This window comes from Vombatus ursinus, unplaced genomic scaffold (genome assembly GCF_900497805.2).
Source record: "Vombatus ursinus unplaced genomic scaffold, bare-nosed wombat genome assembly UNPS02014830.1, whole genome shotgun sequence".
NCBI lineage: Eukaryota > Metazoa > Chordata > Mammalia > Diprotodontia > Vombatidae > Vombatus > Vombatus ursinus.
The window spans coordinates 13,603,824-13,628,433 of record NW_020954608.1 but is presented as its reverse complement, the minus strand read 5'-3'; the positions used below and the strand labels follow the sequence as shown (position 1 = coordinate 13,628,433).

At 34.9% G+C, this 24,610-nt stretch overlaps 1 protein-coding gene across 1 annotated transcript in view; it reads right to left on the bottom strand.

Annotated features, from left to right (window-relative positions):
• The window catches only part of SLC26A5 (solute carrier family 26 member 5), a 47,778-nt gene extending 24,557 nt beyond the window's left edge, over positions 1-23,221 (bottom strand). Inside the window, exons 1-6 of the mRNA XM_027838887.1 lie at positions 23,049-23,221; positions 19,501-19,640; positions 9,447-9,557; positions 8,394-8,563; positions 7,316-7,480; positions 598-750 (exon numbers count right to left, since the gene is read on the bottom strand). Coding sequence (XP_027694688.1) covers positions 598-750; positions 7,316-7,480; positions 8,394-8,563; positions 9,447-9,557; positions 19,501-19,640; positions 23,049-23,221 — 912 coding nt within the window. The remainder of the gene's footprint in view (positions 1-597; positions 751-7,315; positions 7,481-8,393; positions 8,564-9,446; positions 9,558-19,500; positions 19,641-23,048) is intronic.
• Between the last annotated feature and the right edge of the window lie 1,389 nt (positions 23,222-24,610).

The window sequence follows — 24,610 nt, the reverse complement described above, 5'->3', positions numbered from 1 at the left end:
AAATAAAGTTTCCATATATACCAAAACATTTATAGCAGCACTTTTTGTGGTGGCAAATTAATGGAAACAAAGCAGATGTACATTGATTGGATAATGGTTAAATGAATCCTGGTATATGATTATAATGGAATATTACTGTGCTGTAAGAAATGACAAATATGATGAATACAGAGAAGTATGGAAGGCTTACATGCCCTGATGCAAAATGAAATAATCTGAGCCTGAGAAACAATACACATAATGTCCACAACAATAGAAATAGAAAGAACAATTACACCATGAAACAAACAAAAGTGAATGTTGCAAAAGTACAAAGAACAAGGTTGGCCCCAAAGAAAAGATAAGAGAGAACACCTCCTTCTACTCCTTTGAAGAGGTGGTGGAGGGTATACAGGTGTGGAACATTGCATACATTGCCATTTTTTTTATGTATTCATATGTTTTGCTGATTTTTTCTTCTTATCACCCTTTTCAAAAAATTCTTTGTTATAGGGATGGCTCTTTGAAAAGGAGCAAGAGGGATAGTAGAGGAAATTTAGGCAATGTAAAAACAAAACATATCAACAAAAATTTATTTTGAAGAGAAATTTGACTTACTGCAACAATCTCTAAAGGAATAGGTGCGGGCAATTTGTTTTTAAATCTTTCATTAAACTCCTTGCCACCCAGCAGCAAAGCAAAACACATCGACCCAACGATGAGGGAACATATGTTGAGTTTTTTGACATTTGCTATCACAGCAAGAGTACTCTGTAAGACATTGAATGTTTATCATCAAGAAAAAGTCCACATGAGGGTAATTATCAATAGCCACAAATTCTGCCACTGAAATAATTCATAAATGTAAACCAAAACATGTTGATATTAATTCTCAGGAAGAAGGGTATCCTAAGACTATCACATAGAACCATAAGACCTTATAGTTTGGATGGATGAACTTGAATTCACTCAGTCCAACTTTCGCTCTAGTTTTGGACTCTCTTGGGTAAAGAAGTGTCAGCTCAAACTGGCTTTTGAGAATCAAATATTAAATTTTCATGTGAACGTTTATACCTCAGAAAACAGCAAATGCTACAAATCCGGGTTTGCTTTACTGTTCTGTTGTCTAGACTTAATAAAATGATGGAGAAAATGTTAATAATGTAGGTTACACTTTAAAACTGTGTTGTGCATGCATTCCCCCTGGCCCTCCCACCCCAGAGATCCAGTTGTTAAATATTTACCAGCACATGCCTGATTGATAGCTTCTGTTTGAATACTTTCAGTAACAGGGAGTTCCATACCTCGGGATGATCAATTCAATAAATAGTTCTAATTGTTAGAAATTTTTTATGATGCAAAAAAATGTGCCTCATGGCACATACTACCTACTGATGAGCATCCCCCAAATCTCATAATCATTACATTGCATTGTTGGGAAGGTTCTTTAAAATGTTTAGTTTATCTTACAAAGCTGCTTAATCCACTGCTCAGAGGTAGTGTAGTGTCCTCAGAAGCAGTAGAAAATGAGTTGTCCTTAGGGTTGAAATGAAATATATATTATATATTTGTAAGACTGTAAGTGTTACTGTGTATCTTACAATGTTGCAAATATATTACAGTGTTCATTACAACACTATATAATATATATTTCATTTAAACACTAAATTATATTTGAAATAATATAATATAGTGTTAAAAGAAAATGCCCAGAGCCTAAAGATGGAGTGTTATTTTACAAAGCTGCTTAATCCATTTAATCCAATACAACACATATGTAGTGTTGAAATGAAATATATATTATAATTATATGTAGTATTGTCCTTAGTGTTAAGAAACAGAGGATATGTATAGAATTGAAAGGCTTCTACATGGACAAAATAAATGCAATTAGAATGAAAATAGAAACAATTTGGGAAAAAATCTTCGCAAAAAATTTCTTTGATAAAGGGGTCTAATGACCAAGTTATATAAATTTATATGAAGAATTTATACAATATATAATATTAAAACATTTTATAACAAAGTGAAATAATAGATAAGTTGAAAACATATGAAAAAAGAATTCTCAAATAAAGAATTTTAAGCTATCAAAAACTGCATAAAATGCTTTGAGTCATTAAAACAAGAGAAATGCAAATCTAAATAACATTGAGGTTCCATTTTGTACCTATCACATTAGAAAAGATGAGAAAAAAATGAAAATAGAAATTACTGGGTTGTAAAAGGACAGTGAATTATGGCAAACAATTTGGAATCATATTAAAAAAGTCACTAAATTATATATTCTCTTTGAGCAAGAGACATACTATTAGGCATGTACTCTACGGAGGTCATAGACAGAGGGAAAGGACTTATATGTACAAAAATATTTATAAAAGTACTTTTTTATTGTGGTTAAAAAAAACAAACCTAGAGAGAAAATAAGTACATGTCAAGGGGAGAATTGTGAAAAAAAATGTGGTCTATTAATGCAATGAAAATTTATTGGACCTTCAGAAATGTGGAATATGACAAATTCAAAGAAATATAGAAAAGACTTGAATGAACTGATGCAGAAAAAGTGAGCAGAACCAGAAAAAAATAATTTGCATGATGACTAATACTAACGTGAAGGAAAACAAATCTGAAAGACCTTAGAATTCTGATTAAAACACTGACCTCAAAAGCCTGATGATGAAGCATATCTTCTACCTTTTGGTAGAGGGATGATGGATATATGCAATATCACACAAGGTCAATAGGTTGATTTATTTTGTTCCATTATATGTATTTATTATAAAGGAAAGCTAGGTGGAAGGCAGGCAATGATAGATGAAGAAGAAAAATACATCAATAAATAATTTAAAAAGCTACAGAGAAGGAAGTGTGGGTAGGTGTTGAAGGAATAAAAAATGTATAATTTTTTATTACCTGGAGAAGTATACATATATATTATATATATTACATATATATGCATATATATGTCTGTGCATAATACATAGTACACACACACACACACACATATATATAAACCTCTTCCATATAAAGTGGTTTTATAATTATATGTATAAGTATATCCCCTTATATCTCATTTGTTGCCAAAGATTGTTGATTTCACCTTTTCAACAGCTTTCCAATATATATCCCCTTCCCTCCTCTGACAATGTCATGTCTCTGGTGCCAGCCCTTATCACCTGATGCCTGGATTACTGCAATAACCTGCTAGTGTATCTGCCTGCCTCAGTTTCTCCCCACTCCAATCCATCCTCCATCCAGCCAACAGTGATTTTCCTAAAGTGCAGGTCTGGCAATATCACTCCCCTACTCAGTAAACTCCAGTGACTCCCTATTGCCTTCAGGATCAAATACAAAATCCTCTTTTTGACATACAAAGCCCTTCATGACCTAGCCCCTTTCTATCCTTCCAGTCTTTTTATACCTCATTCCCACCATGTACTCTGATTCAGTGACACTGGTCTGCTTGATGTTTCTCAAATAAGACACTCCATCTTTAGGCATGGGGGGACAGCCAAAGAAAATGCCCAGAGCGCAAGACATCCTTGAGGATAATTACAGTCTTCTGTCATTTAAAGCCCTTCATAACATACCACCTAATGACTTTCCTGGCTTCTTTTAAGTCCCAATTAAAATTCCATCTTTTACAGGAAGCCTCCCCAAACTTTCTTAATTCTAGTGCCTTCTCTCTTTTAATTATTTCCTATTTATCCTGTACATAGTTGTTTGTATGTTATCGCCCCCATTAAATCATGAGCTCCCTGAGGGCAAGACTGTCTTTTGCCTTTTTTTATATCCCCAGCCCTTAGCAAAGTTCTGTATATATAATATTTAATAAATGTTTAGTGATTAATTGATATATAGGTATGTATGTATATGTATTATATACAATGTAGATTATATATATTCACTTTATATGGCAGAAGTTTGCATCTTGAGATGTTTGTGATTATTGATGACTGAATTAAGAAAAAACATAAAAGAAGAATGATTAACAGAAGTACAGAGACTGGGAAAGAAGTCGTATTCAAAGTTGGCAGCTGAGAAAGAAGTTATGGAGCTCTAAGATCACCTAAAGCTCTGAGATTTAGAGGGCTGAGTATAAAGCTTGGATATGGAAATTAGAAAACTGAGAGAAAGAAGTCCAATGTCTCTAAGATCCTGAATACAGGGAAAAATAGGAAAAAAGTTAGTAATGAGAATAATTAAGAGTTAGCGGGAAAAAAAGTAGCTGATTATATTCTAGAGTTTATTTGTTTTAACAGTAGGTTCCAAAAGTACTATCAGCTTTGTTAATTAACATTTACTTAATATTTGCTATTTTATTCACATCTAAAACATTTAAGGTCTTTCCCAGGTTTCAGTTTGAATGAGGACATGCCCATTCCATGACTAAGGGCTAGATGAGAGTTGAGGGAAAAGATGGCTTAATTTATCACCACAAAGATATCAATCTGGGAAGGGAAGACCTTCAGAGTTTCTGGCCAGGAATAGAAAACAGGTGCTATTTACACTCCTTCTAATCTGTCTAAACCCAAACAATGAACCTTGGAGGATTGAGTTGAGGGTATTATTGGCCATTCAATGAAAGCTAGAGTGATTTGAGTTTTAAGATGCCTGTCGAATGCATCACTCCTGAAAGTAGAATAACAAGGGCGTGAAGGGCCATTTACATACCTCCTTGATCCTCTACCCCTGCTATGTATGTCTACTATAGTATTTTATTATTCTTATCTCTGGCCCTCCTGAGTGTGGCAATGAATTCTTTCTGAAACCCAGAACTGTTCCAAAGCTCATCTGGAGAGAAGAGAAATCCAGCCTAGGAGAGACGATTCAAGGCCTTGACCTCCTTAAAACCTAAGTTGGGAGGAACCTTGGGTAAGTGATTCCAGCCTCCTCATTTTATAGATGAATACAGTGAGGCCCAAGAGATTAAGCGACTTTATTACATAGTATCAAAAGCTAACAAATGTCTGAGGTGAGAGGGGAAGGTCTCAATAGGTTCTAGACTGTAGTTTAGTCCTCTCTGAAATAAACTGGGAGATTATTATAAGATCCTCTACTTAAAAAATAAAAATAAAAAAATAATCAAATTAAATCAATAATCAATAAATTAAAAAAATTAAATTAATCAATAAAAAGTAATCAATCAAATAAAATCAAACTGAGAGCTCCCAGAATAAACAAAATACGATATCTGTCACTTACTTTTCTAATAAAAATCTAAGGCTCTCCTATGGCAAAATATTTGGATAAAAACTGAATATTGAATCAGTATATGATTCCAAACATCTAGAAGTCAGAACTACCATAAATATTTAACATCATATAGATGAAGCATCTGGATGACTGAGTCTCTTGATTTTTATTTTGAGGTTTTAGAATGCAGATTCAGTCTGAAATACATTTAGCTTCAGATAAGATATCCTGTATATATCCTGGGTAAATTATTCATTGTTTAAATTAAATTCTTTTTAATGTTGTATTTTTAGGTCTTAGAAATCTCTGAGGCTACTAAATAAACAAGCCCCATGAGCATTAAAGATTATACATTAATAATACACATACACTTACAAATGAAAATTTTCTTTTAAATTAAGTCTTAGGGGACACAAAGTTCTCCTTGTTTCCTGGGAAATAAGCATGGCAAAACAAATTCACAAGTAGGCATTCATCTAACTTATATTCCATTCAGAAAAAAAGTGAAAAAAATACTGGGGATAAGACAGTAATGAATTTAAGATGCTACTAGTAAATAAATTGATGCTGGGAGCTGACATGATGACAAAGCCCCATTAATTATTTTCCTAAAAGCACAAGGGCAATTAGTCCTAGATAGTCTTTGTAATGAGACTGCCTATTCCTCAGGATTTAAGCATTTTTTTTGTCCTTAAAATTCTTTTGAACACCATTACATTTAAAATCCTCCAGTACTTTCTTAATAAAATCCAATATTCCCATCTGACAGTTAGTTAAGCAGTGCTAGAAAACTACATTAATTTCTTCAGATGATTAGGGTTCAAAAAATTACTGCCTTGAGCAGTTATCCTAGAGGCCTGAAAAACTTGAGACAGCTTCCAAAGTTAGAAAAACAGATTAAGAACAAAGAAAAGCTGACTCAGCATTATGTTTCATCATGTGTCTTGTTCACATACAACTGAACATTTAAACATATTAAAAGGTTTAGTTCAATCATTTTAATAATACACACAAGATATTGGGGAAATATCTGGCAAGTAAATCAAACTACGGCTAATACACAAAGCTCATTATTTTCATGTGCTAGTATTTTGTAACTGTTCCCTCGCTGAAATGTGGGATTCCTTAAGTACCTTGTTTCACTAGAAAATTTAATTTTTTTACAACCAATGAAATCTGTATTCATTTGTCTCCATAGTGATACTTAAGGACTGAAAATGAATTCACCATCATTTAGTTCTTTTTTTTGTTTCCAGAGTGCTCCTGTATCCTTGTAGTTAGTTGTAGATAGATCCCTGTGGGCTTCATATTGCCTTAGAAAACCACAAACTAACATCACTTTCATTGTATTGTATTTTAATTAACTTTTACTAAACATTTCCCAATTATATTTTAATCTGGTTGGGCCACACTTTTTGATGGGCCAGCAAATTTGTCACTTTTGATCTAATCTAATCCAACTTCTCACCCAACACAAGATAGGTTATAGAAAGGTTTACTTGTTTCTGATTCATTGTAATTTGTGATTAATGCATACATTTACATACTTACTTGGCTATATATGTAACTATTTGTTTTTGAAACACACACATTTACATATATATATACATGTACATATTTCTATTATCTGTATTACGCAGAAATTATATACATTTTTATGTCTCTGTAAATTCTTTGAGGGTAAGGCCCATGTTTTTATCATTGCCCACAATGCCTCATATACTACACACAGGAGCACATATTTGAAAAATCCTGTCAACCAAGTTTAAAGTAAATGACTCATAACAATTTCAATAAAGGCTGCAGAACAGCTTTAATAAATCTCATTTACTCAAAGAAGACTCTTGAACAGCTGCACATTTTAACTTATAGTTCATAAAGAGAAAACACTTTGTAACAACAGCTCTTATAATTTTGGTCTATGAATCAGAATAGTCAGGCTAAAGATGAACCATCAAGCTAAACAGAACTGTGTGCCCCAACTACATACATACTTTCAAGGAATTTTAAAGATACATTTTTTTCTTAATATGCTTTTCTCGGAAAAGCTTTAACAGAATTTTTTTCCTGATTGTAAAAATTCTTAGAAATAAAAAAGAGGAAACGTGAAGGCTGAGATGAATTGAAGCAGCTTACTTACATAGACAACTGAAAAGGGTCCACTGTGTCGCTTTGTCTTCACTCCAAACAGATATTTTAACATGGAAGTGAAGACGTGTACGGCAGCTGCAGTCGTGAAACCACGGACTAAGGGCTCTGTTAGGTATATGGCCACAAATCCAAACCGCAGGACACCCAAGCAAAACTAATTTTTAATGGCAAAGAGAAGCATACCGTTTAACAGATCAGACATTTAAAAATAGTAACAACAATGGCTCACATTCTTATATGTACATAGATATACACAGAAATATAGCTAAGACTGAGATATTTTACGGTTACAAAGCACTCGACAGACGTTATGTCTTTTCATCCTGACAACTCTGTGAAGTAGAGCAAGTGGTATACCCATTTCACAGATAAGGAAATTAAAGCTTAGAGAGATTATGTGCTTTGTCCCCAGTCACATAGAGTCAAAACTCAAACTCAGTTCTTCTGATTGGAGGTCCAGGGCTCAATCACTGAGCTCAGTCACTCAATCAGTATTCCACTGCCTCTCCTAGAGAACGTGATGAAATTCTACCTATTGCAGAGCAGTAACTGAAGTCACGTACTGATTGGGCAATAAGTGCTAGATTATTGTGTGTGATTGTGTGTGTGAATGTATGATATACTCTCTTAAGTATTACCCAAGATTTGTTATTTATGTGCAACCACCTTTTGCATTAGATTGTAAGTTGCTTGGGGGCAAGATTAGTATTGTATTTTGTTCATCCCTAGCACCTAGCTCTGGGACTTGGACATTTCTTTGTCTGGACCTGAGATTTCACTGGTGCAGGGAATTCTTGGCGAGGACTGTCCATCTACCAAGGCATAAAGATAACTGTTTTAAAACATAGTCTAAGAGAACTGCCTAGAGGTACTAAGAAACTAAGTGACTCGCCCGAGATGACAGAGCCAGTATGTGGCAGAGGCTCTGAATATAGGGATTAATTAATATTTATTGAATGAATGGATATGTTATGTGCTGACAGACTTTGCCTCTATCTAGTATAATTAGGACTCAATAGGTTGACATTTTAAATCCAAACCAACTGCTCCATCATTGAGAATTTTACCTGAATGATTCCTGAAAGCAAAGTCACTGACATGGCGACTTTTACTCTCATAGCGTCTCTTTCTTCTGTACCATTAGTTGAATTCGCACCTCCTCCACCTACGTACATGTCATCAGGAACTAATCGGACAGCCACTCCACCAATCATTAGGCTAATCACAGCAAAGGGCCCTAAAGTAATGATGTATCCAGTGGTTAATATAAATTTACTTTCTTTGAGTCCAAGGAAATGGTTTTCAATTCTAATTTCATCTACTTTTAGGTAAAATATATTATTTTATTGCTGTCAAGTAACATCTTTTTTATGTCATGTAGCAGCTATTGTTATTTTAATCACTAGCCTTGTATTTAGAAAAATGCTATGTTTTAGAGACAGAGACAAAGAGAAAGAGAGAGAGAGAAAGAGAGAGATAGAGAAAGGAAAGAGGTAGGATGATAGTTTTTTATTATTCTGAAAACTTTGCCTATCTAGGTTAATATCTTAACCTTGATTATAGAAGGAATATGTATGTGTGTATATATATACATATATATGCACATAGTAGGTGCTTAATAAATGCTTATTGACTGACTGACTCACATAGGGCATATAACATAGAAACACAGAGTGACAGAATCCTAAAGTTCACAGGAGCCTTTCGGTGGACGTGGACTCTTGTCTAATCTCTCTTTGGTGGATGAAACTAGTAATGATTTTATACCTTCATAGTAATTAAGAGCTATTGCTTATCATTGTGGTTTTAATTTTTAAATTTATATACATGAAAACTTTGTATTATGAAATTAAACTTTTATTTTATTTTACATATTTCAACAAATAGCCCTCTTACATGACAAAATTAACTTTGATTTTTTCAAAGACAGTGAGAATACTTGGTTGAATTTTGAGACCATATGAAAGTTTCCACAAAAAGTACTGTACTGGACTTGCTGAGTATTTAATAATAGAGGTATACAATTAAGAATTAACAATAATCTTATTGATGATGTGGCATACTATGGTGCTTATAAAGTAGAAAATAAAATTTCTCAATAATCAAATGTAAACTTTTACCTATGGAAACGTGTCTGGAAGTTCCAAAAAAACAATACAGGATAACAGGATAAAATGAAGAATACAGGCCAAATACTGGAGGCACAGCTGCCAACATTGCAAAAGCTAAACCTAAGGGATGCAAAAAAAAAAAGGAAAAAAAAGAAAAGAAAGAGAAACATTCATAAAATATAGTGGATGCAATCACATTTAAAGATTCTTTATCCCCAGTGAAATAACTGTAGCTGTAAGTAATCAGAAAATCCAAGTCTTAAAATTCTAAAAAGTTCATGAGTTTAAAAAAATCTCTATATGAACAATTAAAACATAAAAACAAAACAAAACCTGAATACTTTAAGGGATGATTATTTGTTTTTTTAAAAGAACTCCTTATATTATTCTTTTGAACAATGAAGTCCTCTAGTCTATTTTAATTTATTCAACTTGCAAAGAAAAAAAATTTAACACAACTTTTTAACAAGATATCTGTTTTGTAAAGTGAGTTTCCCTTGTACAATTTAGGCCTTGAAGACAGTTGTCAAGATGATTAAAATAATTAGGCCAATGCTCTGTCAAATACCAAAAGATTTTAGTTCTCAAGAAGAAAAAAATTCTTAGGAAAAAAAAAGTAACATATTCCCAGCTATATTTCACATACAGAAATAATTTGTTCCTTTATTTACATTAATGTTGGAATTCATACACACAATCTCAAAATTAGCATTTAAGAAACCAACACACATGGAGAAGAATCCACTGCGTGACATTCCTTATATTATATAAGTGGCCATACAGAGTATGCTCATCTCTAAGTGAGGGGAAGCCACTTAATTCCAGAAGCACCCCACAATACTTTACAATAGCTTCAATTGTTAGAAAGATTTTCCTTACATCAGGCCCAAGTCTCTTTCTTTATAACTTTTATCCATTATTCCTCCTGGCTAAATATTGCTAATTAATTCAAACGATTCTCATAGATAATGATCTCAAAGTCCTTTAATATGTTGGTTACCCTCCTCTGGATACTCTCCAGGTCATCAACATCCCTGGTAAAAAGTGGCAGTCTGAATTGAACATCATACACCAGATGTGGTTTGACCAGAGTAGAAGAGAGCAGTACCATCAAACCCTAGTCAACTCCAATGCAACCTAAGATCGCATTAGTTTTTTATTTTTTTGGCTGCTGTTTCACGTTGATCTTGTAGTTCATTAAAAATTTCAAATTGTGTGTGTGTGTGTGTGTATGTGCATGCATACACATGGGACAAGCCCTCCCCTATCTTGTGCATTTGATTTTTTTTTAACCCAAGCATAAGACTTTAAATTTTTCCCTATTAAATTTCATTTTAAGTTCAATCTAATGTGCTAGTCCATCAGGATTTTTTTTGGGGGGATAACGACTTTATCAACCAATGTGTTAATTATTCTTCCTAGTTTTATATTGTTTTCAAATTCAATAAGCATGCTATTTGTGCCATTATGCAAGACAGTGATAAAAAAAACATTGAATGACACAGGGCCAAGTACCTTGCCTCGGAGTATTGCAATAGACACTTCTTTCCAAATAAACATTAAGCTGATATTGAACTTAGCTATTTGGTCAGTTCTAATTCCACCTCACTGTACTATTTCCTACAGTCCTCCATCTTGTCCATAAGAGTAATATGAGACACTTTGTTAAATGCTTTGTAAAACTTAAACAAACTATATCTACAGCATTCTTAAGATCAACCAGGTTTAATTACCTTGTCAAAAAAGGAAATGAGGATAGTTTGATATGATTGGTCTATTTTTCATTAAGTGACCTGGCTCTTTGTTATCACTCCATTCTTTGAGATTCACCATGTACAACTTCAGTAATATGTTCTAGAACTTTTCCAGGAATCAAAATGGAGTTCACTAATCTAGTTTGCAGACTCCATTCAATTCATACTTTTCTTTTTTTGAAAATTGGGTCATGTGCCCTCCTCCCGGCTTAGCATTCACACCTGCTAATACTTTGTTACTCTGAGATGTAGTTTATCTGGGCCTGGTGCTGCCTAAGGAAGGCTACATGTATTTTCCCTATTTTTCCATTTATCTTAGGTTTCAACTTCCTTTCAGTAATTTTTGTTCTGATGTTTGAAGTTGAAAGGAATTCTTATTGGCAGAGAAAAAAGCTAAGAGTCGAGCAATTATACTTTCTCTTTGTTGTATGTTATCATTGTATTATATTCTATACCATCTCTGGCCCTCTTTTTCCCCAATGTAACTTTAAAAAAACCATCTCTTTTCGTGTCTTTAGCACATCTCACCAGCTTCTGCTCATTCTGGGTTTTAACACTGCTGACAATATATTTCCAGGACTATCCCACAGATTTGTATTCATCCTACGTTACTTTCCTTTGCTTCCATCTTCTGTAGATCCCTTTTAAAAATCTAGATGTACATTAAACTCTTAGACAGTTCTGTCTTTTATTCTTTGGAATTATCTCTCTTTGTATTCAGCATTTTATTCTTGAGAGCTTCCTACTACTCTAAAGCTGATTTCTGGAGAATTTTATGCCATGAAATTCTACTTAATCCTTTTTTGAACCCTTGGAAATTTCTCAAGGTTTCTGGTGAAGATGGCTATGTGAAAGGGGCAAAGCAGTCCAACTCTCCTGCGTTTCTCCAGCAATGATTTAGAAACAGATTGAACAATAACCAAAAATTCTAAAGAGAACTTCAATAAGTTTCTTCATCCAGACCAAGTCTGAACAGAAAAAATAACTAGAAGCCATGGACATGGATGCCAAAGAAGCCAGGAGGGTATAGGCTGGAAGCTATAGTGTCCTGAGGAGAAAAACCCCTGCAGGGGGCAGCAGACCATAGTGGTGTCATGACAAAGGATACTAGAAGCAAAACACCCTGACCTTTAGGAAAGCCCCAGGAGGAGTAGTAGACTATAGCAATGCAATGACCAGAGAAACCCCAGGGGGCACCCTGATTGATAAAACACCACCAGGGATGGAGAAGAAGCAGTAGTCCATGAGTAGCATGCTGACTAGGGACAATTAATCACAAAACTGGTGGGAACAATGCCAGAACTTTGAGTCCAGACACAGGAAGGGAAGTGGAAGTCAGCAGCAGCAATCTGAAAAGTGGAGGCAGAATTTAACAGGATCCAACTACCCCACCATTCCAGAGTGTAGCAGGGGGTCAAGCCTGAGCCTGACAAAAATGACAAACTAGGAACTGACACTGGAGATATGAGTAGACAGAAGATACCAAATGCTATGAAGAAATAGTATAGGTCAAGAGTTGGCCAAAAGAGAAACTCAGAGGAAAGTAATTTCACAACAACCACAGGTTGAAACTCAAAGAAAACAATGGCTTAGTGTCAGGGACTACATACCTAGAATACCTAGAAGAAATGAAGAAAGATAACTGAAGAGCGAGCTCTGGAAGAAGGAAAATAGGATACGGAAAGTATGGGACTCCATACAAATGAGAATGACTCAATGACTTCATGAGGTAACAAAAAATATTGGGAAAAAAATTAAAAGTTTGAAAAAATAAGAGAGAATATGAGATATGTACTGTAAAAGATACTTGACTCGGAAAATAGAACAAGGAGGGGTAGCTTAAGAATTATTGAACTATCTGAAAACCATTACCAAAAACAAAGCCTATACAACATGTTTTTAGAAATCATAAATTAACACTGCCAAGATTTATTAGGACTAGATGGCAAAGTCAAGATAGAAAGAATCTACCAATCATCTCCAGAAAAAAGGTCACAGTGAAAATTCTCAAAAATTTTCTTGCCAAAATCCAGAACTTTCAGGTCAAAAGAAAAAAGAAAGCAAACAGTCAGAAAGAAAGAGTTCAAGTACCGAGGAACAATATTTAAGATCATACAACAGTGGTGTAAAACTCAAAGAGAAATGGAAGCCATTAATTTGTGCAATAAGATCCCTATGGGCCACATATTTAGTTTTAAAATGTAATAACATCTATGTTTTATTGTATTTTTATTTATTTTGCTAAATATTTCCCAATTACATTTCAATTTGGTTTACGCGATAGGAAGGAGTGCTTCAGGCTGCGTCCACATCGTTGACACCTTTGTCATACAATATCCAGTAGCTATTACTATAAAAGAGAGAAAATTTTGGAATACACTATTCCAAAAGATAAAAGGTAAAAAAGTAACAACCAAGACTAACTTGCCTTAGAAGACTGAATGTTATGTTACAGGAAAAAAATGGACCTTTAAAGAAAAGAGGGCTTTCAAGCTTTCCTGATGGAAAAAAAAAAAAACAAGAACAAAAACAAAAAAAACCTGAGATAATTAAAAACTCTAAAATACAAACACAAGAGTCCAGAGAAACCTAGAAAGCTAAATACACTTGAACTATTGGCAGGGCCTACATGATGATGAAGTTTTTACATTTTACATTCTAACAGAGGGGAAAGAGACAGGTATCTCATGAGAATCCTAACATAACTTCAAGAATCACATACGTTATTAAACAAGAGAAAAAGAGGGATTGAAGATGGTTTTATTCTGTTTTAATGGTCTTAATAAGGCAAGAATAGGTAAGGAAAAAAATAATACCTTAGGGAAGAAATGAATAAGAACAACTCTTTTTTTTTTATCATTGGGGTACATGAGAAGCTATAAAAATGGAAGATGGGGAAAGGGGTGTGGGGCATCACATGAATCTTACTCTCATTTCAACTGTACAAAGGAGAATTGAAATATAAAAGAATCAAAACAAACCTAGGAAGGTAAATTTATTTGAGCCTAGGCTCAAATAAGGAGGAACTATATGATGATGCAGTGACAACAGTGTAACAGGGGAAATAGAAATGTGTCCCTTCAGAACCTTAATGTATATTCGAAGGATATTGAAGGAGTTAAGAAAAACAGAGATATTGGGGTAGAGTTGGCTCTGTTGTGAGGGAAGAGGGGAAAAAGAAAGGAGAATAAAAAGAGGAATACACCAGTATAGAGGGGAAGAAGTAAGAAGCTTGTTATTTCTCATAACTGGGGGATGTGAAAAGACTATATAAACAGGAAGGAAGGGGTGGGGGAAAAGGCATCACATGAATTTCATTCTTATATGAAAGAGACAAAGGATGGTTGAACACACACACACACACACACACACAATACGGTGTAGAAATCCATTAAATGAAACAGGAAAACAAGTAATGATAAAGAGAGGCAAGGTTAAATGGAAGAATAATACTAAGGGGGAAATAGTTAAAAGTAAAACAAACTTCCTTATAATTAAAGGGGGGATAAAACAAAGAAAAGTAAAGAACTAGAACATAAGGGAATGTCTTAAATTGTCTTGTCTGGGACCTGTTGTTGGCCAATCAGTGAGAGCCAGAATGATTTGAGTTTAAGGCATGGTCCTTAAGAAAGAAATCTAGCCTGTAAACCCTAAGATATCTTGTGACATTTCGAGAAGGGAAGGGAAGGGGACCACGACATCATGGAGGTGATGACCATGACATGCAAGTGAATTGGATTTAAGTGAGGGAGGGTTATGCAAAGTCACCAGCTTCACTTTCTCCTCTAGAACCATCTAGACAGCTGGGGGATGGTTGAACAAATTGTGGTATAATGTATATTAATATAATCATATATTATTGCACTGGAAGAAATAGTAATTTCAGAAAACATGATTTCAGAAAATCCTGGTATTCATGAACTGGTGCGCAGTGAAGTGAGAAAAACCTGGAAAAGAATGTATTCAGGGAAAAGGAAGACATATTTAAAGACTTAGGAACTCTTGTGAACTGATCCAACCATTTTGGAGAGCAATGGAGCAATGGAGAACCATGCCCAAAGGGCATATAAAGGGCTATAAAAATGTGCATACTCTTTGACCCAGCAATAGCACTTCCAGGGCTGTATCCTGAAGAGATCATAAAAAATGTACAAAACATGTACAAAAATATCTCTTTCTGTTGTGACAAAAAATTGGAAACTGAAGGGATGGCCATCAATTGGGGAATGACTGAACAAGTCATGGTCTATGAATGTAAAGAAACACTATTGTGCTATAAGAAATGATGAGCAGGTAGACTTCAGAAAAACCTGGAAAGACTTGTATGGACTGATGCTGAGTGAAGTGAGCAGAACCAGGAGAACGTTGTACACAATAGCAGTCACGTTGTGCGATGACTAACTTTGATAGACTTAGCTCTTCTCAGCAATGCAAGGATCTAAGACATCTTCAAAAGTCTCATGAAGGAAAATGCTATCCACATCCAGAGAAAGAACTATGAAGTTTGAATTCAGATCAAAGCATACTATTTGCTTTTTTTTCTTCTGTTTTGTTTTGTTTCCTCTCTTGTGGTTCCTCCTATTGGTTCTAATCAACATAACTAATGTGAAAATGATTAATAGGAATGTATATGTATAGCTTATATCAGATTGCACACCATCTTGGTGAGGGAGGGGGAGAAAAATTTAAAACTCAAAAGTTTACGGAAGTGAATGTTGAAAACTAAAAATAAATAAATTAATTAAAAAAAAGACTTAGGAACTCTCATCAATGAAATGACCAACTATGTCTCTAGAGGACCTATGATGAAGCATGCTACCCACACCTTTTGACAGACAGGTGACGGACACAGGGTACAGAAAGAAGTGTATATTTTTGGACATGACCACTGTGTGGAATCACTCAGCTTGACTGAGTTTGCTGTGAAATTTTAGGTATATGTTTCCAGGAGACAACAGGATCATCTTATTATTGTTAACTTGACAGACAGCAGCTTCAGTAGCCCTTAGTGCGGAGTTTCCAACTACCACTATGAATCTCTTCTTCCTCTGACTCTTACAGGGTGATCTGTTAGCTGACAGCACCTATAGATAGATCTCCATCATCATTCCTTGGAAGACAAGCAGCTACTTCCTCTTGGATGGTCCACATTGTTCTTCTTTAGGAAGAATCTCATATCTATCACTTAACTCGAAAGTATTTAGGACCCTATATTAGAGCTAGAAATTCCTTAGAAATTATCTAGTAAAACTTCTCATTTTACAGACGAGGAAACTAAAACCCAGAGAGATTAAGTGACTTATCACGCAAGTAGTAAGTGGTAGGTCAGAATTAGACGTCAAGTTCTCTGACTCCAGGTTCAGTGCTCTTTCTACTGCTTAACAATCTCCCTTAGCCATCATAGTAGCTGCGGTCTCCTCCTCCTCCTCTTTCTTCTATTACAGTGAAGCTTTTATTCCACTTTTTGAAGGAACACCTCAATTTTCCTGATGATCTGGAGAAGGAAAAATCATTCCTCAAGTCTATCTGCCTTCTCTTCTAAGAAAGAATTACTTGCCTAAAGTAGCAAGGCAAACATTGCACACACTATGTAGGTCATTGAATAATTATACCTACTCTCCACACTTTCTAAAAGAGCCTCAGTCTTTTGTCATTCTTTCCTGTAGCTCTTACTCTGTTAGAGAAATGCTGTAGAAATTGTCTGGTTGGGTGTTTCAACTCTGGAATTCTCACTTTCCATTCTCACCTCTGTCAGGATTCTCTTACCCTATCTGTATCTTTTTTTTTTATTAGATTTGTTGGCCTTTAATTGGGCAAAATAGCTCTTAATTTTTTAATTCCTATTAATTTATTTTAATTTGTCAATAATAACTTCCATATGCTTTTGAGTTTAAAATTTTTCTCCCCCTTCCTCCCCACCACCCTCCCCAAGACAGCGCACAATCTGATATAGGCTATACATTTACATTCCCATTAAACATATTTTCACATTAGTGATGTTGTAAGTAAAAATTAAAACCAATAGAAGGAACCATCAGAAAGAGGAAACAAAACTCAACAGAAGAGAAAAAAAATAGCAATTCAACTTCCATAGTTCTTTCTTTGGATGTGGATAGCATTTTCCATTACGAGATCTCTGGAGATGTCTTAGATCCTTGTATTGCTGGGAAGGGTTAAGTTTATCAATATTAGTCATTGCACAATGTGGCTATTATTGTGTACAACGTTCTCTTGGTTCTGCTCACTTCACTCAGCATCAGTCCATACAAGTCTTTCCAGGTTTTCCTGAAGTCAGCCTGTTCATGATTTCTTACAGCACAATTGTGTTCCATCACATTCATATACCACAACTTGCTCAGCCATTCCCCAATTGATGGGTACCCTCTCAATTTCCAATTCTTTGCCACCACAAAAAGAGCTGCTATGAATATTTTTGTACATGTAGGTCCTTTACCCTATTAGTATCTTGATAGACACACCCTACTTTTCATCCCTGGTCTTACCAACTTCTTTTCTCTTCTTGTTAGATTTTTCTGTTATTCTTGCAACTGGAATCCTCAAGTCCTCTCAAATTTCACTCTTTCCTTTTCACATTCCCAAAGTGGCCAGACCTCCTTTACTATTCCTTTTCCTGATCTTATTATCTCTGAACTACTGAGACTATTCTATTAAATTGATGATAATTTAGTTCCATTCCTGAAATCGTGAAAACATTTTCTATTCACTGGTAATTCAGCTACATTTTTATTTGCTTCCTAAATAATTGTTGGGACCTCATGAATACTTCAAACTAGAACAACGTTTTCTTCATAGTATATCTGATTTTGGAATATTTTCTTGAATTTTTAAAAATATAATTTGCATCAGAGAGTTGGAAAAAACTCTCAAAGGCCTCTAAAAGATATATCTCCCTATATATAGCAAGTACTCAACAGGTATCTGTTGATTGAATGACTCTGTATGGCTCTGGGTAAGATCTGGATCTACCTGTCAGGTTTTATAGCTATGGAATCAATATTGCTATATACCATTTCCCCATTTCCTACTATCCTGGAACTTTATGAGGATTAGTTTTTTTTAAATACAATAAATTGTTTCTTCACTTATATCAGCAGTTACATGTATTCAAATATATAAACAAGAACAAAACAAAACCTAAAAGTGATTGTAAATGACTATATATGTGTATATATAACTATATATAACCATACACTTCTATTTCTTGCCAATTGTTAAAAGGAATAAAAGATGTATATTAACTTTATCAGGGTCATCCTGTATTTGAAATAAATTCTGTTGCTGTTAGTATTATCTTTATACCACTATAGTTAACATTCTCTTTATATAGTTGTTGTTAAAACATATGTATTTTTTTCTTTTAAATATGCTTGCTTTCTTTTTTTTAACCTCCCGTGACTTCATAGATGGGCAGAGTCTTCAGTGAGGAAGCTCCTTCTAACAATGTAGATGTGAGACTGTTTTCAAGTTATGATCCTATAAAGAGTAGCTTTTGTAACTTGCCCAGGGTCACAAAGGCAGTGTATGTACGCATGCATGCATGTACTTATACACATATGTGAATGCATATATACTCGTACATACACATATGTACAACATAGGTGCATGTGCACACATAGACACACATCTACCTATTTATCTATCTATGAATCGGGTATATGCTGAAGCAATGGGCAACACAGTCCTGCCAGCTTCCTCATCAAGTGCTATAGCCCTTACTTTTTCAGAAAGCATGCTACTGAAGACGACTGAAGACCCAGAAAATAAAGTTTTTTCACTGCCAAAGTCATTGGCATTGTAAAATTGTTAACCATCAGAAATAGATATAGTTTTATCAATGAAAACAACACAACAGAAGATACATTACCATCTGCCATGCCACTGAACCCTAAGGATTACTGGGCCTTCCCATCTGATTTGCAGTTGAACCATCCCATATATGTTGTCTCCCCTTATTAGACTGTGAGTTAAATGAAAGCAGAGGCCACTTGCTTTTTTATTTGTATCCCCAACACTGAGTGTAGTGTTTTGTGCATATTAGGTGCTTTAATAAATGCCTTTTCATTCATTTCTGATTCTGAGGTTGCCTCCCTATCCACTATGCCAGGTTCCATCTTCATTGTTCTTTTTTCTCAAAGTGATTTTCAGAAAAGTTTTTAGGGGTAGCTAAAAAAAGTCATGAGAGTGATATAAAAGACAAATCCCAATGGAACACACAAAAAGAAGGAAGTCATGTATTTTAAAAGCAGTTATTTGAGACAGTAGATTAACATGGGTTGTGTTATACTAACCTTGAGGAAGATGTAACACCCCTGTACTTATACCTGAGACAAAGTCCCCAAATACATATTCCCTTGGTTTATAAGCTGGCAACCATTTACATATGGGCAAGAACATATAGATAATATTCCTTATTTTCTTAGGAGTGCAGCTGGAAAAGACAAAGGGAGACAAGACAAATTAGTAACATATAACTTAGTAAAATTCATAATAGCAGACATTTCTTGCCTGAATTCTATTTTAATAAAATATTCACAAAATTCGTGCTCTGGATAACATTCCCATCCTTAACAAGTTAGAGAACTTAAAGATTTGTCTTTTAGAACCATTTTCTTTATGAGGGAAGCCGAGTTAGTGCTATGATCAATGATCTGTAGCTGACTCTGAAAAAGAGTAGAGGTTTAATTTAGAAGCCAATGAGAATACCACAAGAGAAGCCTGGTAAACTAAACTCAAGACTTGAGTAAGCTAAGCTGAAGACAGACACGATGCATGTTTTTCCACTCAGGAGGAAAGGTAGAAAAGGATGTCAAAGACAGTTTGGTGACATGAGATGAGGACACAAGACTAAGAGAGGTTGTCTAAGGTGTAAGAGCAGGAAACCTAATCTATTGTCCTAGGTAGAATGCATCCTAGGTGAATTTGTGAAGCAGGTATGGGACTTGCTCTGTTTAAGTCAAGGTTGCAATTGATCTTAAAAGGAATCAAGCAAAAGAACGTGTAGGGACCAGAGTACATCTGCCACCACTACAAGATTTAAAATCCATGTACCATTTTGTTGATGTGTCAGTATTGTTGTTATGTAGAAAAAGCAGGACATTTTGATTGTTCCGTGTGAACTGTGTTTTGTACAGCGTGCCCTCTCGTGGTTAACTGTATCTATTAATTAAATAAAGGGTATCCTGGAAAAAACCACTAACCTAGAATCATAGATCTCTGAGTTGTAAAGGAACTCAAGAGATCATTTGTTCTAGCACTTGTTTTCAGACAGGAGGATATTTATTATCTCCATCTTACAAATGAGATAACTAAGGAGCACAGAGGTAAAATGACTTATCCAAAATCATACAGTTAATAAGTCCAACCTTATCTCCATTCCCACTTTTTGCTATATTTGTATCTAGCCAATGTATATTTTTAATCTGTTTCTATTTTGTGTTTTTAATACTGTGTACCTGACCCTATAATTATAGTGATGCTGAAGGGTCAGATCTCTAAAAGTTGCATGCTTTTAATTCATTATTTTTCCCTTTTTTCTCTAGGTTTCATAATAATTCATATTCATTATACAAATATTTTATATCCTTCCCATGATTTTTTATTTCATCAAAAACTTTTTAGAATATCACTTCCAGAACCCAAGTCTCCCACCTCCTAGTACATGCTACTTTTAATATAGCCTGCTGCCTATCACCTTCACGTGGATTTGTTAATGTGATTGAGCGGAACCATGAACAATATAAATCATACCTGTTCCTATTTCTCTTCTTATTTTGTCTGTGCTTGTCTACTTTATGAAAGTTTAAAAGGATCCTAAATCCTTTCACTAATAGGGTTGACTAATATTTATTACAAATACAAAATCTACATAATTTTTTATACATCCTTTTCCATTTCTAACAAAATTAGAACAGAATACCTCCTTTAGAATTCATTATTTACTGCTATTAATGAAATATTCCTATGTAAAAGAAAACAATTAAAATTACATTCCTTGCCACCCACACCAACAGGAACAAGTCTCCAGTACTAAAATTTGAGGTAATGAGGGATCTGATGGGCCCTGGAGATGCAGCACCATTAAAACAGCAAGAAAATGGAATCAGAACTAACTTTTCTGAGTCTTGTCTTTTACTTCGCAACAACAGATCTTTTTTTTAACATGAAGATTAGTTAGTAGTTATCCCATTGGAACTAATTTGGGGCTTGAGAAACTGGGATTTTGACTTAATAAGGTGTCAGCAAAAGACTGGAATTTATTATTATTTTGGCAATGAACCATTTCTTTTTGCTTTTTTATTTTCCTCACGATTGCCTGGGTTTATTTTTGCAATAATATACCAACATGTACTATTTGAGACAAGTCAGAGCTAATGGAAATACTCCAGGGAACCTGAATCTTGCCTGTTTGACTCATTCCTACTTTCTGATAGTAAATGTAGGTCTGTAATTGAAGATGTAAACATTGATTATCAATCAAAGTAGGAGACAATACAGTCACATTTTGTGGTATCTTGTAAATAGTTTTTTCAGGACAAAATTTACCAAAGCATATGTTAGTATCTCTAGGCTTGTTATTGCCTAGGTAAAGTGCTTCCCAAAATGAGTGGTCCTTCTACTCTGGGGTTCTTTGATAAAGCCTAAGGATGCTACCAAATGGTGAAGAAATTAGAGAAAGGATGGGAAAACAGGCTTAGCAGGGAAATTCTCAGGAGAAAGGGAGTGGAGGTGGATAGTTATGTTGATAGTTGGGAAGTACAGAGACAGTTGTTTACAAACTCTCACACATAGGCAAGCTGTAGTAAGCACTTGATAAACAGTCATATTCAAGATGATTATTCGAGTTTGTCTGACCCATAATGGCTGTGGGACTTTATCTTTCAGTGCTCTATCTAGGCAACTTTCCAAGAGAATAATTTGCAGAAAAGATGCTGACCTACACTGGTAGAGAAAATTCCCTTATCTGGAAATTCCCTATACCAATGAAATCACAAGCGTAGTCCTTATCGCTAGTCACTCAGGCAGTCAATAAACATTTGTTAAGAGCCTACTAAGTTCTAGGCACTGTGGTAAGAGCCAGGAATACAAAAAGAGGTAAAAGATAATCCTTGCCCTCAAAGTGCACACAATTTAACAGAGGGACAAGAAAATGAATATGTACAAACAAGTTATATAGGGAATAAATAGAAAAAAAAATCAAGAAGGAGAGCACTAGAATTAAGAGGGTTTGGGAGAGGCTTCTTGTGGAAAATGAGATATTAGTTGGGACAGCCAGGGAAGCTTGTAGGCAAAGATGAGGAAGGGGAACATTTCAGGAATGAGAGACAGCTAGAGACAGTACCCAGAGCCAAGAGATGGAGTATCTAATTAGTGGTACAACAAGGAGGCCAGTGTTACTGGACTGAAGAACACCTGGTGGGAAGTAAGGTATAAGAAGACTGGAAAGGCAGGAGGGGGCTAAGTTATGAAGGGCGTCAAATGCAACTATCTTCATTCAATATGACATCTGCTAAAAAGAGTCATTTAACCCTTCTCATCTTCAGCGTCCTCAACTGTACAACGAGGGGGTTGGACTGGATCATCTCTAAAGTCCCTTCAGGATCTCAATCTATGTTCTTTTGTTTCTATATGTCACTATTTACATGCCCATACAGCCAACACTAACATGAACGGTACAAATGGCTTTCTAAATTATGAGTGTCCACCATTCATTTGTCTTTATCTCAACAAACAGAAGAACTTCTCTAGACCACAGGTCTTATATCTCACAAAGACTTATTACAGACTACACCAAATACCTTAACCCTCTTTCCCCATACCCAATGTACAAACATACTACCTTAAAGCTCGTTTTATCTTATCTCCAATAGGGTCAGAAACCTTGTTCTTCTTGTGTAGCTTCCCATGTAGGGCTGGATAGCTATAGATGGGCCGCTCCACACAGTACATTTGGGTTGCTACAAGAATTTCATTTTCTTGTGTGTGATCCATAGTATCCTGGAAGTTATTCATTGTTAGTAGTAGACAAGCTTAGCTTGAGCGTCACTGTGAAGTTAAAAAAAAAAAAAAGGTAATTTAGATGATTGGGTGTGTGTGTGTGAACATAATTAGAAAAACTGGGAGGAATACTATGATGTCATCTAAGACACATATGAAAGATATTTAAACTTCATCTTCCTAAATCACTCAAGAGGAGGTAATTTCACCTCTCCCCTTGGCAGCCTGTTCCAGTGTTTAACAGGTTTTTTGTTTTGGCCAGGGAGCTTTTCAGTAACTTTATTTTGCACTTCTCCAACTGTCCACTTCTTTGATGACATGGAAAGCAGTTGGCTAGCATTTCCTTTATTACTACTCTTTACTTCCTGAAGACTTCACCCTTTAGCTCATTTTCTTTTAGACTAAATGATCTCAATTTATCATTATTGCTTCTAATGGTAATTAAATCATTTGGGGCTTTTTCCAAAGTCATAATAATTATGGTGGGAAGTACAAATATTTTAAAACATATTTCACATAACATGAATTTTCTCTGTACAAGAAACTTTTCTTGTTTTATTCTTTATACTTATCTAAATTATTACCTATATAACTCTTGTTTTCCTCCAAATTTTCTTTTATTACAAGCTTGACAAACAACAAACACAAACTTTTCCATATGTAAAGAACTGAAAAGAGGATTGTATAAAAATAATGAACCTCTCTCACCAATAAATGGTATCTTTAAAAATATGTTAAATTTGACATGGTAGCACCAATATTCCACTTCGTGGGTCCCTTTTCTGAACTTTCTTCTGCAGATTTTTAAAATGTTTCATTTCTTTTTTTTTTGCAACCTTATTACTACCCTCCCCTGATTCTCCCTTCAAATAACAAAATTTCTCTCTTATAACAAATAAGTATAATCAAGCCAAACAAATTTATACATTGGTTGTTTATGAAAATGTTTTATAGTGTACCTAGAATCCATCATCTCTCTGCCAAGAGTTGAGAGCCGTCTTCCTCCTTCCCTCCCTCCCTCTCTCTTTCTCTCCTTCTTCTAGATTGCTCACTGCATTGATAAGAGATCTGAGGTCTTCCAAAGTTTTTTTCTTTTACAGTGTTGCAGTAATTGTATACATTGTTCTCCTGGTTTTGATCACTTCACTCCACATCAGTTTACACAAGTTTTTTCAAGTTTCTCTGAACACATCTCTTTTGTCCTTTCTTATGGCAAAATAACATTCCATTCTCTATATACCCTAATTTATCCAGCTATTCCCTAATCAGTGGGCACTTGTTTTCTCTCCAGTTGTTTGATACCACAAAATGCTGCTATCACTATTTTTGTATATATAGTTCCTTTCTCTCTTTGATCTCTTTATGCCTACTGGTGATATCACTGGATAAAAGGGTATGTATAGT